This window comes from Strigops habroptila, chromosome 16 (genome assembly GCF_004027225.2).
Source record: "Strigops habroptila isolate Jane chromosome 16, bStrHab1.2.pri, whole genome shotgun sequence".
NCBI classification, from domain to species: Eukaryota; Metazoa; Chordata; class Aves; order Psittaciformes; family Psittacidae; genus Strigops; species Strigops habroptila.
In genome coordinates, this window is record NC_044292.2 from 6,080,507 (window position 1) to 6,095,754 (window position 15,248).

General features: G+C 44.9%; 2 protein-coding genes across 3 annotated transcripts; both read right to left on the reverse strand.

Moving 5' to 3' along the window:
• Window positions 1–329: 329 nt before the first annotated feature.
• On the reverse strand, window positions 330–10,912 carry CCNL2 (cyclin L2). Of its 2 annotated transcripts, XM_030507586.1 has the most exons (11): window positions 10,534–10,912; window positions 9,515–9,589; window positions 9,124–9,233; window positions 8,727–8,847; window positions 7,457–7,521; window positions 4,571–4,670; window positions 4,382–4,486; window positions 4,022–4,163; window positions 3,140–3,257; window positions 2,963–3,055; window positions 330–1,691 (listed from the first exon to the last, which is right to left on the reverse strand). In XM_030507586.1, the coding sequence occupies exons 1-11, from the start codon at window positions 10,855–10,857 to the stop codon at window positions 1,337–1,339; spliced, it is 1,608 nt and encodes a 535-aa protein (XP_030363446.1). In that variant the 5' UTR covers window positions 10,858–10,912; the 3' UTR covers window positions 330–1,336. The 2 variants fall into 2 exon arrangements, with proteins under 2 accessions (XP_030363446.1, XP_030363447.1); XM_030507587.1 differs by lacking the exons at window positions 7,457–7,521; window positions 8,727–8,847; window positions 9,124–9,233; window positions 9,515–9,589; window positions 10,534–10,912 and adding exons at window positions 5,014–5,342; window positions 5,871–6,212.
• A 229-nt stretch (window positions 10,913–11,141) lies between these two features.
• MRPL20 (mitochondrial ribosomal protein L20) lies at window positions 11,142–14,829 on the reverse strand. Its single transcript, XM_030507591.1, has 4 exons — window positions 14,668–14,829; window positions 13,439–13,549; window positions 13,078–13,155; window positions 11,142–11,605 (listed from the first exon to the last, which is right to left on the reverse strand). The coding sequence occupies exons 1-4, from the start codon at window positions 14,752–14,754 to the stop codon at window positions 11,429–11,431; spliced, it is 453 nt and encodes a 150-aa protein (XP_030363451.1). The 5' UTR covers window positions 14,755–14,829; the 3' UTR covers window positions 11,142–11,428.
• Between the last annotated feature and the right edge of the window lie 419 nt (window positions 14,830–15,248).

Genomic DNA, 15,248 nt, shown 5'->3' on the forward strand with positions numbered 1-15,248 from the left:
GAGGCACCTACATCAGCCACAAAACCCCTCAGGCATCTCGTTTCCCCCAGAGCAGACAGAGGAAATTTAAGCAGCAGGCAGTGGTTCTAGCAAGATCTACTCACAGAGCTAAAGGCTCCATTAACAGCACCCTGTTTCACACAGTGCACCAGTCTGCTCCTCCAGGATGGGCCCAGCATGACATCTTCTATCCCTCTACGCAGGGTGTAACAGCTTAGGCTAGTCTTAAATCTAACTCCAATTTGACCATCTCTTCATTCAGCACCAGATTTCTTTCCTTATGAGTAGGCACAGTGGTATAAGCTCATAAGAAACTACTATCAAGGAAATGTAATAGAAAATCAAATACTTTAATGAAATTAGGGAGCATGAGAGTAACAGCTCAGATATACCACTAGAACTGATACTACTGGGCTGTGGGGGGGGTTGCTATTGGTTTTGTAAATGCTCTGTTCTTCAACAAGCATGCAGATTGACAAACTACTAATTCTTCAGAGTGTCAAAGATCCTGAGTAAAGAATTCCAAACCACTTAAAATGTAGATATAGGAAATGTCTTAGGAGCTGGTGGCCTGCACACAGCATTGCACAGATAAAAATATACTACTCTCAATACACAGAGCTAAATACTTTCACATTTATCAGAATTTTCTACACAAGTCTTTTGATAGAGTTCAAGTTTTTGAGTTTTCTGTATATATCTTCCACCTGTATTAAACAAATGCTTATTTACATTGTGGATAAAGTGTAAAGGCTTAGTAAGGCCATATTCCCATACTGTACTGTAACACTGCAAAATATATATACACATATATAACCTAATATAGGCAACAGGTCTAAAAAAAGTCACCTTACATTTGTACAACATAATTGAGTCAGTATGAAAAGACAGCTTTGTTAGCACCAAGCCACTCCAATGGGGTTTATGAGCTGTCTTGGACCTTCTAGTTCCACAGGAAAGGACTCTTCAGCACAGTATTCCAATTACTGAGCAACACAGGTCCTGCTTGCAGAACTGGAAGTCCCAAGTAACACTCCACTGCACTACAGTATGGGAATTACTAAAGAGCAGGCATAGGAGCATCCAGAGACAGGTTCTGCAGTGTTCTTAGGGGACACTCCAGCAGAACAATCACCAAAAGACATTTACCAGATTAAGTCTTTCATATCATCTTGTCCCATTAAGTGTTTTTTTTTTTCCTTTGGATTCATGACGGGAAGGACAGAACTGCCAGCAGAATGGACATGACTCAAGCTGGGTGGGTTACAAGCCAGGTTAACCCTATACTGCAAAGACCAAATGCTTAAATGGCAAAGGAAGGAAGGTTTTGCTTTATTCACCGCCTGTGCCTGCTGTGGCCAGGGTGCTCTCGCTCATAGCGGTGACTTGCTCGCTCGTAGGAGCGCGAACGCTCGTGCCTGTGGTTCCTGTAGTAGTGACTCTTCTTCTTGTACTTCCCTGAATGGTCGGAGCGCTCCCGGGATCGGCTCCGGGAACGTGACGAGCTCCTGCTGCGGCTTTTCCGGGGCTTGTGTGTCGAGTATTTGTAGTCTTTTGATTTCTTGTAACTTCTCACCTTAGAACCTTTGTAGCTGGAACTGTGGTTGAACTGTCGTGGGGGAGAGTCACTGCGGCTCCTGGAACGGCTGTGGGATTTGGAGCCGCTTGATGTGGAGTAACTTTCACTTTTCCTATGGGAACAGGAGAGAAAACACGTTACTTCCTTAATACTAAACAGAATTACTCTACATTGCTATTAGCACCTAAATATAGTCATAATACACACTTTAAACTACCAATAGACAAATGCTTCTCCCTTATAGAGCCAAGGCGTGCAAGCATAGTTTGAGACCAGGTCCTTGATTCTGTATTCCATTGTTCAGTATCCCATGAAAACTAATGTCTCCTAGACTTGAGCACATCCGGTGACTGTAGAAATAGTGATTTTTAGACATCCATATCCATTTGGAGTTCAGCATCACGGCTCAGTTTTAGAGTTATGGGTTTTCCCTTTGCTATTTAGAAAACACACATCAGTAACTACACGTGAAGTGCTGCCAACAATATGACAAAAGGTAAAACTACTTATTCTACTTCAGTTATAGAACTACAGTCACCAAAACACCCAAGTTTGGAGTTAATGCTCCTTTCTGGCTCCGTTTTCCCCTCTATAGGTATCACAGTTATTTGCTGAACTTCAAAGTCAAAGACAGTACAGAAACAGATTTTACAGATGTTTCATTAAATTCACATAATTACTAACACACAATTTTGAACTCAACACTGAAGAATTTTAATCAGCAGATTTTAGCTTTGGTCTTTTCTACATACGCTTTAATATAAAGGCAGACTTTTATCAGTTCACAACCGAACCCAATGGCATGACTGTGGAATAAGAAGTCAAACTTGCATTGACCGAGGGGCATGAATCTCTGCTCCTGCTCTCAACCAGATACAAAACAGGATCATTTCATATTTCATAAGTTAAGGTTTTGCAGGGACAACTGCCAATGGGACTAAGGCTGGAAGTAGGAGTTCATCCACTGCAGAAAATGGTTTCCCAACTCCAGCACAGTTCAGCAAGAACAGAACTCATTGAAGGTTGTAGCCACAAACGCTCAACTTTAAATATAAAGCCTCCAGACCAACAAACCACCCCTGCTGCTAGGGGGGCACAAGTGTCACCAGCAAGCACACTGACATTCAGAAATGTCCCAAAACGCTTACACTCTCTTTTCAGTCTGTTTGGCACAGGCAGGACAAGGTCAGACACTGCAACTCCTTTGACCTGTGAGCCAAGACAGGTCAACTCTCAGCCACTGGGCTTCTGGAGTTTTAGCTACCAGCACATACTGCTATGCTCTTTCACAGCCCCTTTAGATGAGAAACTACCAAAGCTCAGTCTGCAAGATTTTAGCCTGGGAGCTCCTCACAGCTTGCTGCTCTTATACAGAGTGCATACCTGTGCTTAGGGGATGCAGATCTGGATGGTGATCTTGAATAACTCTGATCTCTACTTCCACTTCGACTTCTGCTTTCCCTTCCTTTCTGAACACTGTAAGGGACAACAAACAATAAGTTATTTTGCTTAAAGTAGTCATAAGGAAAAAAGAAAGAAGCTTCTTGATCAAAGCCTTACCCATTGACAGGGCTATTTGAACTCATTCTTTTTGCTCCCTCTGTTTTCCTTTTAGCATTCTTCATTGCCTGAACAGGTAGCGGTGAAGGTTTATTTCCTTTAACTTCTTTTGGAGACTCTGGAAAAACAAGCTCTTGTTACTTCATTTTGAAGGCATGAGTAGTGACCAAAAGGAGGACTGAAGCCTCCCCTCACCCCACCTCATCATCTTTGCAATACTCAGCACTGTATACATGCAGTTTGCATATGTGTGCACACACAACCAGCCACAAGAAGAAGATCTGAAGAAGTTCACAGAAGGCAGAAGTTAACCTGAAACACTTCTGCCAAAACACTCAAGTAACCCCAGGGAGTTAACTGATAGGAACATGTTGCTTTCAAAGCCACTTCAAGGCAGAACAGCAGCTTCTTCTTGCCAATTACTCGGTATCTTTTTAAAGGTAAACTGAGAAAGAAGATGGTTAAAGTTATCTTCTAGGCAAGACTTGCACTGGACTGGAAACAAGTAGAGAGGAGACTATTCCTCCCAACACCCAAACCGCTCCTGCCAGAGCTCCTGGTCATACCTGTGTTTTAATATTGCTTCAGCATAATATGCCAATTGCAAGTATTTGTTCAAGTTGATTGCCAAAACCACATAAAAGCCAGCCCCTGTGCTACACAAGTTTAAACCAGTGTTAAGTTTAGACTAATTTGATTTTCACCTTTATCTGTCTCAAGAGATCACAAAGTTATACTGCTGCTCAAACTGCCATTTGCATAGCTGCTAGAAGCCAGCTTAAACAAACAAAAAAGCAAACCACACTGCACATGCACCTCAAAAGGGTAAACAGACATCTAAGATGAGAAAGAGTCATTAAAAAGAAGTTATCCACTATTTACCATTTTTCGGGATAGGGGAAAATCCTGCTGTGTTATCCAAACTTGGGGCTCCCTCAGGCACTAGACCTTTCGCTTGCGCCTTTGCCTCTTCGATAGCTAATTTCTTCTTTTCTATTTTACTTTCCAGGTCAGATAAATCAACCTGTGAACACAGGAGCACCACTTATAACAAAACTCAAGTCAACTAAACTGTGCTTACTCACAGGGGGTAAAGAGTCCCAGACACTGTGACTACTATCCTGTTCCACTTAACGTGCCAGGCTTGCAGCTAGTTTCGGACGGGATAAGGTTTCCCACGTTCTCTTAGAACTCATGTTCTAACCCAAAGCCTTTCATGAAAAGTATGAAAAAGCAACAAACCTTTTTCCGAGTATAAAGTTGCAAGATTTTTAAGCAGATTTCTTGGATTTCTTCCTCTGTTGCTCCAAAGAGTAAAAACCAGTGGGGACGATTAGGAAGTGGAATCTGAAAGGGAAGGGAAGACACACTCGGTTTTCTGCTTCTATAAAAGACCTAACAAACTTGCCATGAATGGAACTGTGTGCTCACCTCCAGTGTCCTAGCTGCCAGGTAAATACATGCACAGGCAATGCTTTCTGGCTGGAATCTTACAAAGACATCTGTTCTCAGGCTATCATTCATGTAATTCCTGAAAGACAGGATAGCAGCAAAGTTGCATGGCACTGCAAAAGGTGTTCGGGTGGTTTTCTTTTGGTTTTACTTCTATAAGGGCTACTTATGTCTGCAGTTACTAGACTTCAACATTATACTCCTGTAAATCTAAAGAAAAATTGAATCATTTCACTAAATAAAATATAAATCCCTCAAGGGGAGGGATGTGTGACAAATTACATTGAATTGACTGACTGCTGAAAATTCAGTTGTGAAAAAGAGAACCAATTTTAACTCCACTTTTCCTTCTGGATCACTACTGGCCTGCTCTCATGCAATCAACATTTCACCAAGACAACATACAATATAATCTGAAGTACTCAGTTATAGATTTTTAGGTTCACATGTTTCACTGCAATAGGGCTGAACCCAGATGGTTTGCTGAAAGCTGCAGCTCCTGGCGTAGGTCTCCCATGAAAACGTGGTCCACTTCAGCACACGTCAAGGTCCAGTGGGGATTTAAGGTGTCCCTTTTCCTCCAGGAGCATTATTTTCCATCCAGAACAGTGTTCTTTTTGATGCAAAAAGCAGCCACAGAAGAAATCGGGGTGCTTGGAACATCAGTTCAGGAGAATAGTCAGTATTCAGGCAGATCTCCTCTTTGGCACATGAAATAAGGTTTCCAAATTGTCCCATTTCAGTAAGGTTGCTTAAAATGAATGTTCACAGAATGAGAAAACTGTAAAATATTGCACATATTCCAGTCAGTAACATTAAGCATTATTCTTCTAAATCTTAAATACACAAAGTAACTTCCTCTGAATCTGTCAGCTGATGTGCTTAAAGAGATCTAGATTTTTTTCAAGCACTTAAGCAAAATATCAGATGGGGAAAAGCTAAAAGCAGACACATTAGAAAGTCCTCAAAATAATATGCTTTCTGGAAGCAGTAATTAACCACGTGGGTACCCAGTATACAAGGATTCACTATCCTCCAAGACATCCAAACTAGAGACCGCAGTGCAGACACCTGTAACCTAGTTTAACACAGGACAGGATTAAAGTTCTTTTTGTCTTAAGAGTATCAAGCTCCCACCTGCCCCAGTTGTCTTACATTCTTGTTTATACAAAGAACAACTGCAGCCCCAGAGAAGCAATGTTAAATATCAGCTCATCTTTCTGGGAGAAAGGAACTTCAAAACCTACTTTCCCCCCCCCACTACAAAGAGAGCACAAACCTTTTGGCAAAAGAAGTGATGAAGAAAAGTAGTACTTCAAACACGTGGGAGTCACGGAGCCTCTCTCTATTGTGCCAAACTGAAAACATGCCTGCTTCCAAGTTTGGCCTCTGCTTATCTTCCCTGCGGGCTCAGATTCGGACACATGAGGAAATGAATCCTTGTCACAATAGTTTAAGAAAAAAGGTAATTTGTCAAAAAGCACATTTCAAAAACCAATGATACTGGATACCCACCAGTTCTCAGGTACTGGAAGGATAAGCACATAAATGTATTGTTTTAACACCTAAGCCATTTCTCAATCGGGGTAATTTCCTCCCTCCCTCCTCACCTACCCCCTTCTTTCACAACAAGTAGGAAACTGGCAACGAGTAGTCCACAACTCACATTGAGTACTTCCTGCAGCAGTACTGGGAGATCTGGTTGTGGGAAGTTTCTCCAAGTATTACATTTGACTCCAAGCTTCACACATGTACTCAAATGTTTTCTAACTAGTTTACAAATGGAAACTAGATTTCAGTTTGTGTTAATTCATCCCTTAAAGACTTAAATCCCACCTTAATCTGCTTTAAGAATACACCGTTTTAACAGTTATCGAAAGAGAACATTAAATATCTTTTCAGAACTTCAACAATTGGGTTATAAAATATACAAAACAGTCAAAAGGCACAATAAAAATAAAAGTTAAAAAGGATAAGCACAAGAAGCAGTTGGCCAGTTACTATACTATCATGTATATACCACCTGTCTAGAGTCAGCCTTCTCTTTGGAGAGCCTGCTTTGGTTTGACTGAAGACGGCAGCTATCCCTGCACCATAGCGCTTGGGCAGCAGAGGAGAAGTCTTAGTCACTTACCCTCAGAGGCTACCCTTTGATTAAAAGAGTACAGAAAAGAAAAGTCAAAACTGGTTCTCTACACGCAGGTTACAGTACCAGACAGTTCAGTCAGCAGAAATATGATCTTTGGATTCACTAAAGGTTTTTTAAAACCACACTATTGTTAAAAAGCATTATTGTTTAAAAGCATTACTTGTGAAGTTTAAGACCTGGAATTTTACATAAGCTTCCCATCCCCAAGCAAATCTCTATTGTAATGAGAGCAATGAGGCAGAGGATATTTCTTGGCAAACATGAAAAGGTTTATCCAGTCTTAGAAGCTGACATCTTGCATTATCCATATAGTTAATGAAATGGATCTGTGCTGAGTGTTTGATACACCTGTAATCAAGCTCAAGCCCTGGAAAAAGCCAGTTCCCAGCACTTTAACTACACATAGTTGTGTCTGAAAACAAAAACCCCAAGGAAACTCTACAACCCACCCAACACTTTTCCCTTCAGCTGAAAAGCGAAAGCAGAGAGGAGGGAAGTGAGAAGTCAGGGTGGAAAGCTACCTTACCATTAAAACAGCACCTCTAACTTAAGAGGCCGATCAACATTTGGGTAGTAGTTTGGGGCACGCCAAGAAGCAGTGGAGCTGTCTGGTGTGGCCCACAATCATTTCTGAGCAATGCTGCTCAGAGTGCCTCAAGTGACATATTTCTGCTACTGCCCCTGCTGGTCTCTTATAACAAAGAAAATCAACTTACCATGATGTCTGGACCAGGTGTTGGTTACGTTCACATTCTAATACCTGAAGGTACATAACGATTATCTGGAAGATATGGGTTATCGAGTTATTAACAAGCATCTTGAGAGCCACCTATTTATTTCAGAGGGACATCCATGAGGCATCTGTAACTCTTTCAAGTTCTAAAACACTCCACATGAGTGTGTTTGCAACATTCCCAGTGTTTCTCCACACAGCTTCTGCTCTCCAATGCAAAAGCTGGCCACTCGACCAGATCTGACCTTCCTAGCTCTCCATCTTCTGTGCTCAGGCACCATGCTATTCATCTAGATGTCTCCTCTTCAACTGTTTTCAAGCTAGGTATGTTCTCCTATACAACTCATGATTCCTTTTAGCTGTAACTTGGGACAAAGTATTGCTAGCTGCAATAAGCAGTAAAGAAGTAGAACAGCGTTTGCAGAGAACAGATCTAACATGTTGTGCGTCACTGGTTTATTCAGTTCTAGGCTTTTTTCTTAGGTTTGAAACCAAGGATGCAGATAAAAAGACTAACAGCAAAAAAATCACACCAAGTGGCAAACCAGTACAACTGTCCTCTGGGGTACTGATAACATGAGTGAATTCTGAAAGTCAAGTAGGTTTAAAAAGATGACTGTGGACAGTGATAGTTTTTAGAGGAAGAAAGAGCAAGAACCCAAGTTCTGCTGGCACAGAAGTAGGAGGTTCTTTTACCACTTAGCTACTTAAGGCATAATGCTCATGGTACTAAAGCACCAACTTAAACATTTGCAGTAGTTGCACCTCAACTATCATCCTGATCTGACATGTGATACTTAAGTATGAGAACTGTCTCATTTCTATCAAGCCCTTCACACCTGAGTGAACTTTTTAGAACATAAGAACCACTTAAGTAGCTCATATGGGTTTCATAACCTCAGCATGTTTCCCCAAGGGGCTAACAGACTATCACAACCTTAAGTCTCCAAACTCCTTTCTGCTTAAGAACCTATGTTTAGTTGATGTTTTCTAACACCTACTTATGTGATTTGACTTCAAGGAATACTTAACATCTGTATCCACCTCCAGTCGTCATTCAGCAGTGATACAAGACCAATTAGTAAGAATCTCTTAAATGAGAAAGAAGAGATTGGGATCATAAGAAGCTAGCTTTACTGAATTAACTAGCTTTATCATTGCAACCATACACTTCCCATGCAGTTAGGCAGCTATTCAAAGCTTTTATAAGCATATGCAACATTGATTATAAAGTTAACTTATACAGTACAAACCTTATGAGGGTGCTTCACATGAACACAAAATCCCAACTCCTTTAACACTCTTCTTTCTGCCTTAATTATCTGATTCTTCAAGTTCACATATTCTTGATCCAGTATTAGAGGCACAGGTTTTCTGCAAGATAATTTCAAATACTGAAGATGATCTTGATCTCAAAGAGTGCTCATAAGCAGGTTAAGTTGTGTTTATGTAAGAGTAAGGGACACCAGTATTCATAACACTGAAAATATTCACCTCATAACATGGGTCATCTCACTTTTCTCCTTTAAGCGATCTCTTCAAGACATTCCCTGATTTATGGAACAGGGAATGATACTATCACCAGCCCAGGAAGTTTCATACTTAAAATACAACAGAAACACTTCAGATTACGTCCAAGTCTGAGCTTACTTTTTTTCCCGTATATGTCTGAGCCGATGGAACACGTTAATCACGTCCCTTATGCGTCTTGGGGCTTCCTCAATTTTGGATGCCAGGTGAACACAGGCCATTGACACATGCTGAAATAGAAGTATTGCAAGATACTGATGTTCTGCTCAACTCAGGAACTGATCTCCTCCAACAGCTTAAGGAGGGATAACAAGTAGTAGTAAAACAAATAAATACTAAAGATTAGGCAAAATCAGTGCTATGGAGCTTTGTAAAGTCATGTTGATCAGTAAGTAAAAGCTACAAGCTAGTTACTAACAGTCCAATCACATTTAAGATGACAACTTGCCAAAACAGATCAGAGATAAAGTAGTATTTTTAGCTATATATATATATTTTAGTGTTTTCTTACCTCCATGGAATGCTTCACAAAAGACTTGGTATAAAAAAAGCGTTGAAATAGCACCTGTCCTGTAGCCATAGCCACCTGAAAGAGGAGTAACCACAACAGGGATTAACAAAACTACCAGTTCCAAAGAGAAATTACCTACAATGATTTCAACAGATCAATGACCCAGAAGACTAGCTAAGCTACACTTAATATGGGAGCAAGTTTAGTGGTAGCTAAAGGAAACTAGCACCCTACCTCAGTAACGAAGTAAGTTGCCCAAAATGTTATCAACACCACAAATAGCCTGTGAGTCAAATACATGTATTAAATTGCAAACTTTTTTTATGAAGGGTGAAAACATGTTCCAAATAACTAAAAAAGAAAAAAAATCAACACCAACCTAAACATTAGAACCCACTTAAACTGAGAGTTACGGCAGTAACCACAAAAACCTTACTTTTTTGGCTTGGAAGGAGGGGGGAAATCTAATCATATTATGATTAGCGTTTACGTACAACACACTTTGAGCAATCTGCTCTAGTGGAACGTGTCCCTGCCCGCGGCAGCGGGTTGGGACCGGATGAGCTTTAAGGTCCCTTCAGCCCAACCCAGTCTGGGATTCTACGAATTTAAGCAGCTGAAACTCAGCAGCTGGAAAGTTTTACACTCGGAGAGCATCGAGGCTGTTTTCCATTGGAGTTCGCCAGGAAACAAACCGTTTCCGAGGCCACAACAACTCCAGAAGAGCCTGAAAAGCTCCCTCTTTCCTCAAGCCCCGGCGTTAAGCAGGCACCGCCCGGGCCGGCCGCGGGAGGCGGCGCAGGAAGGCGGTTACATCACCCGCTTCCTGCTCCCGGCCGGGCGGGGAAGGCCGCAGGCCCCGCGGCCCCAAACCCCAGCTCAAAGGGACAACCCCCCACCTTCCCCCCCACATCCGTGGCTGCGGATGGCGGCGAGGGCCGGCTCCGCCCGGCAAACAAAGCTCTCCCCCGGCGAGAGGCCTCCCCTCCCCGCCCGGCCAGGCCGCGGCCCAGCCCCACCTGCGGCAGACGAAGGAGGATGCCGGCCGCCTGGATGAGCTCGCAGCCGGTGACGCGCAACTCCGTCTCGGTGTCGGGGTCGAGGCCGCTGCTCATGGATGGGGTGAAGCGCAGCGTGTGCTCGGGCAGGAGGCAGTTCTCCAGCGTGATCAGCACCCCGGAGTACAGCCGGTCCCCGATCAGCACCGCTCCAGGGCCCGGCACCGGCGCTCCGCTCCCCGCCGAAGCGGACCCCGACGCCATGGCGCCGCCGGCCTGAGGCCCCGCGGGGCCGCTGCCTCCCACTGCCGCCACCGCCGCCGCGCTCCCCGGCCCCGCCGCCATTTTGTGGTGCCGCCGCCTCGCCTGGCCGAGCTCTCCTTCCCCGCTCCCCCTCCCTTCTTCCACCTCCGATCGTCGCCTATTGGTGGGGCGCAGCGAAGCGGCGCTCACCCATTGGTCCGGCGGCCGCGACGTCTGACGCACGGCCCCGGAGCTGAACGTAGCGGCGTGACGCAGCTGTTGGAAATTCGAACAGGGGGGAGCGGGCGGGACTTCCGGTGCGCGCAGCTTCCCTCAGGAGCGAAGGAGCGCCCGGAGGGCGGCCGAGTCACCGCTTTCCCTCTGGGAATTAACCAAAACCGCCTTTATTAAGCCCGTAACGGGACAGAAAGCCAAGTGCGCGATGTATGCGGCGTTAACAGCGGGATTTCTACAGCCCTGGCTTCAAACCGCGGTTTCAGTCACAACACCACAGGGGACAGTCACCACAGCGCGCCCGGGCCCTCCCCTCCTCCTTCTGGAACCATCTATGAGGACTGTGCTCCACAGCCAGGCTCTCAGCAGCGGGCAGCGAGCGAGCTGACCCTGCAGCACAAGTTCCTGTTCATGACACGTATCTGCAGCCTCTTTCCCATCAATATTGGCGGTGTACAATGCGTGAAAAGATCCCCTCTGGTTCTTTTCCATCTCCCAGGGCGGCGAGGAAGCCTTCTTGTCTCCTCCTCTGGGCTAAGGCAGCGAGGGCCTTGAATGTCTTTGGTTCGTAAATAGCCAGATCTGCAATCACTTTCCTGTTCAGCTCCACCTGGGACTAAACACAAAGAGAATTTGTTGGTTAAGTACTGTAATTTATAGGAACAACATTAGAATGCTTAACGATTACCTCAGGTCTTAGGCAAATGGCCTTTTTTGTATGCTGTTCAGTTTTGGAACTGTTAGAGACTGTCACATAACTACCCAACCATGGATGTCTCATTAAACCATAACATTTGTTCACTGACTTTCTCAAAGTAGAAACCAAGAACTGAAGAACCTCTCATTTTGTGGCAGGCCACATGGTACAGGTTAATCCATGGCATTTGTTTCAGTTCTTAGACATATTCAAGTTTACTTGTTGTCCGCAAGCTGCTTGGAACCTTAAAACGTGTCCTGGAGCAGTGAAACACAGACTGCACGATCAAATACCCTTAACAACACTAGATACTGGCCAGTTAGTGCATATCCTAAAAGGTAGGTATTACTGAAAACAGTTTGGACCTTTTAACAGAGAACTTTGGAAAAATACATTGTTCTGAGACAAGAACCAAAGGGACAGGGAAAAAAAGGGGGGGGGAAAGAAGGAAAAATTAAGTTAGCTTTTTAGTAGTGCTTGATTCTTTAGTTACACTGTGACAAGAGTAACCAGGAGAACAAGTGTATGAATTTCACATTACTTTGCAGGAACCATGTCAGAAACCCTAGAAAGTTATCTATTTGTTTGAAATACAGATGAAATGTTTTGAAATATGCTATAAATTTATGTGTAGTTCCACTTTAAGGGCAAACCTTACCTTTTTATTACAGCCATTTTGCAGTTCCAGTATCAACAAATTAAAACCAATCCTTGGCATGTTTAAGAACAAGAGACAATGGCACCAAGTCATTGCCCCTGCTCACCAAAACACAAAGCCAGTAGTGAAAGGAATAGGGATTTCTTAGGGTTGTTTTTGCTAACCCAAGCTTTCTATGCTTAAATTTCTTGAAGTAAAAGGAAAGGCCTTAACGTATGCAGTAGCACCAAGCGTAAAAGCATTCTACAACCATGTTCTTAAGATGCACAGTGAAAGTTTTGGGGACAGAACAAGGTCCAGAACAAGGACAGAACAAAAGCAACAATGTCCACCAGGACGTTGTACACAGGTTTAGGGCAGAACTCAGTTCCTGTAGTGAACAAACTGCTCTCCTAAGCAGAATGCCACTCATCACTAGAAGCAGGAAGCAGGGCAATGTTGGCAGAAGTTCAGTCTGACAGAAGGAGCTTTTCCATCCCTCCATCATGCCCTGTGCCACTATTAGGAAGTCCCCACCATTGCTCTTCAAAGACTGGCAAGTGGAGGCTGCAGCTGCAATTCTTGGCAGTTGAATCCATACACAGGAATCAGCAACCCTTTGATCTGCTTTGCCTGACTGCATCTACTTGAAAGATTTCAGAGTTTTAGGAAGTTCATTTGCCTGGCACTTCAACAGACCTCTATCAGACAATGTGTTGTTTCAAAGTGGTTATTGTTCAAGCACCATCCTTACCTTAAACAGATTGCTTATGAACGATGGGTACTTCAAACCGTGTTCCAGAGAAGCTGCTCCAATCCTAGTGATCCAGAGCTGAAAGTGTAAAAATTAACATCTTGGATGATAAAATCCTTTAAAAGGAAATTCTTTGTTATGCTAATCTGCTCACATATAACATTTTCAGGCCTACAGTCTTCTCAGTGCAACATCTACATGTATGAACTTCAGAATGTGAGCTGTTTCAGACCACAGAGGGATTATGCTTACTTCAAACTCTTATCTTGAAGCCATTATTAAAGCATTTTGAGAGGCCCCCCCAGTAAGCTCTTTCAGTTCTGCTCTTCCCCCATTATAGATCTAACACGTTGCTCTTTACCGCTCTCAGGAATCTCTTCTTCTCTCTCCTGGCCTTGGTGGACTTCACAAAGGCTCTCCGGACGCTCCGTACTGCCAGCTTGTAGCAGCGGTTCTTCCTGCCACGGAAGTGCTGAAACAAACCCAACATGTTCTCAGTTATCTTTAAAGCTGTTAAAACCTTAATACTTAATGCTTAATATGTGCTGACTTGCATTCCACAACTCTTCCTAAGAAGGATCACTAAATACTTCACAAACATCAGCCCAGCCTTCAGTTTGGCATGCAATGGATATATTCTTTCCTGAAGCTGGGGAGTTGGAGCATTTCAGTCCAGCAGGAGGGAGCCAAAACCAGACCTCGTTTTAGGCTGGGGGGGAGGCAACCACAAAGTCACCTCCAGTGCTTTCCCAACCCCTAAACTCATGCTTTTATTCTCATTCCTGAGCTGCTCCCTTAGTTTTGACAGGATGAACACAGGGATGGGACACTCTGATACATCAAAACTACTGCAGTTGCCCCACCAGAAAGCATAATGAAAGGAGTTTCTGGAGATCCACTGACATCCATCTAAGACAAAGCAGGAAGAAGTTGCCAGTGCTGCACAGAAATTAGTAACTACTACTGGTTCTGTGGGCAGCTCAGGCACTACACCACCAAGATACTGTCATTTACTTCAACGTTTCCCATCTCAATACAACAGCAAGATGTACTACTGGGTGCTAACAGCCTACCCTTGAAAAAGAAAGGTTCTTCATGAGCCCAGGCTTGATAGCTTGAGCTTCAGCTGAAATCCCATTGTGAAGCAGCCTCTTTCACCTTGCAAAATGCACTTCAGTGAAGGCCAAGGTTAAAAGCACATTGGCACATGTGTGCTGTGTTGTGCCCCAAACACTATACATGTTTATGGCCTCCAGCTTTAATCCCAGACTGGTTTGGGCTGGAAAGGACCTTAAAGCTCCTCCAGTTCCAATCCCCTGCCACGGGCAAGGACACCTTCCACTAGAGCAGGTTGCTCCAAGTCCCTGTGTCCAACCTGGCCTTGAACACTGCCAGGGCATCAAACACAGATTTCCACACGTATATAAGGCTAAACAGCCAGCTCCCGGTCCCGGGGCGTTTCAGGGACAAGGACCGCTCTCTGCCTGGCCCCGCTCTTGTGGGCACCCACCGAGGGGACGGGCCGCTCGCCCGCTCCCCGCACCGGCACCGCCGCCCGTGCCCGCGGGGCGCCCGCAGTCGGTCACTCACCCGCGCATACTTGAGCACCTCCTGCACCCTCCAGAAGCGGTCCGTGAGGCGGCAGCGGAGCCAGCGCGCCCCGCTCAGCACCACCATCTCCTCGGCCCGCTCGCGGCAGCGCCGTGCTCTGCGCCTTCCGGGGCGGGGAGGAGGCGGCGCGGCCACGGCTCTTCCGCTGGGCCTCAGCCGGGCTGAGAGCGGAAGGGAAGGGTCCCGGGGACCTCAGAGCAGCTCCAGTGCCTAAAGGAGCTCCAGGAAACCTAGAGAGGGGCTTTGGACAAGGGCCTGTAGGGACAGGAAAAGGGGAATGGCTTTAACCTGCCAGAGGGGAGATTGAGATGAGCTCTGAGGCAGAAGCTCTTCCCTGTGAAGGTGCTGAGGCGCTGGCACAGGGTGCCCAGAGAAGCTGTGGCTGCCCCATCCCTGGCAGTGTTCAAGGCCAGGTTGGACGCAGGGGCTTGGGGCAACCTGCTCTAGTGGAAGGTGTCCCTGCCCGTGGCAGGGGATTGGAACTGGAGGAGCTTTAAGCTCCCTTCCAACACAGACCAGTCTGTGATTCTGTGGATAGAAGACATACTGTTAACCACAGA